Source organism: Austrofundulus limnaeus, unplaced genomic scaffold, assembly GCF_001266775.1.
Source record: "Austrofundulus limnaeus strain Quisiro unplaced genomic scaffold, Austrofundulus_limnaeus-1.0 Scaffold9147, whole genome shotgun sequence".
Lineage (NCBI taxonomy): Eukaryota > Metazoa > Chordata > Actinopteri > Cyprinodontiformes > Rivulidae > Austrofundulus > Austrofundulus limnaeus.
In genome coordinates this window covers 1-687 of record NW_013961549.1, presented here as the reverse complement: position 1 = coordinate 687, position 687 = coordinate 1, and the positions used below count along the sequence as shown (strand labels likewise).

At 38.0% G+C, this 687-nt stretch overlaps 1 protein-coding gene across 1 annotated transcript; it reads left to right on the top strand.

The window, feature by feature from the left end:
• Window positions 1-44: 44 nt before the first annotated feature.
• On the top strand, window positions 45-348 carry LOC106512617 (rab3 GTPase-activating protein catalytic subunit; the record flags this gene model as incomplete). Its single annotated transcript, XM_014001198.1, is given in 2 exon segments — window positions 45-123; window positions 216-348. Coding segments are annotated over 2 exon segments (212 nt in total), but the record flags the coding sequence as incomplete, so codon positions are not given.
• Between the last annotated feature and the right edge of the window lie 339 nt (window positions 349-687).

Genomic DNA, 687 nt, shown 5'->3' with positions numbered 1-687 from the left:
GGAGTTTATGTCTCAGTAAGTCTTCCTCTGATCCATTTCTTCAGGTTTGTGTCCAGAGTTGAGGAGGTGCTCGCTGAATGGAAGCTGACTGAAAGCTCTGTGGAGAACTGGTCTTCAAAAAATGTGACTTATTTTCTTGCTTTAATTACTTGCTTTATTTATTAAACCAATTTTAAAGTCCTGCTTGTTAACGATGTCCTGTTATTTAAACACAGGGTGAATCCATCAGTGATGTTTGGGAGGAGGAGTCTGAGGACATCAGTTTTGCTGATTTTAAGTTCTTCATCTCCCACCACTTTCTGAAACAAGACTGTGAGAAGGAAGAATTGAAGGACAAGGCTGAGGAAGGTACATCTGTGTTAAATCACAACACAAATCTCTGTGTTTACAATAAAACGTCCACTCATTACAGTTTTTTTATGGCTTTCCCTTTATTAACAGCTGTGCTATGTATTTATTGTTTTTGTTCAGTTTTATCTGTCAGGTTTTGGTCAGGTGATAGTGAAGACCAGGACATTTAAAACTCCAAGTAAAATGCTGATAACACTGTATGATGGTTGCAAGCAGACAGGATGTCTTTTATACTTTTTTACCTGAAGGGGATCCCCGATTAGTTGTAATATTAGACTTTATATGATAAACATACACTCACCGGCCACTTTATTAGGTACACCTATCCAACTGCTC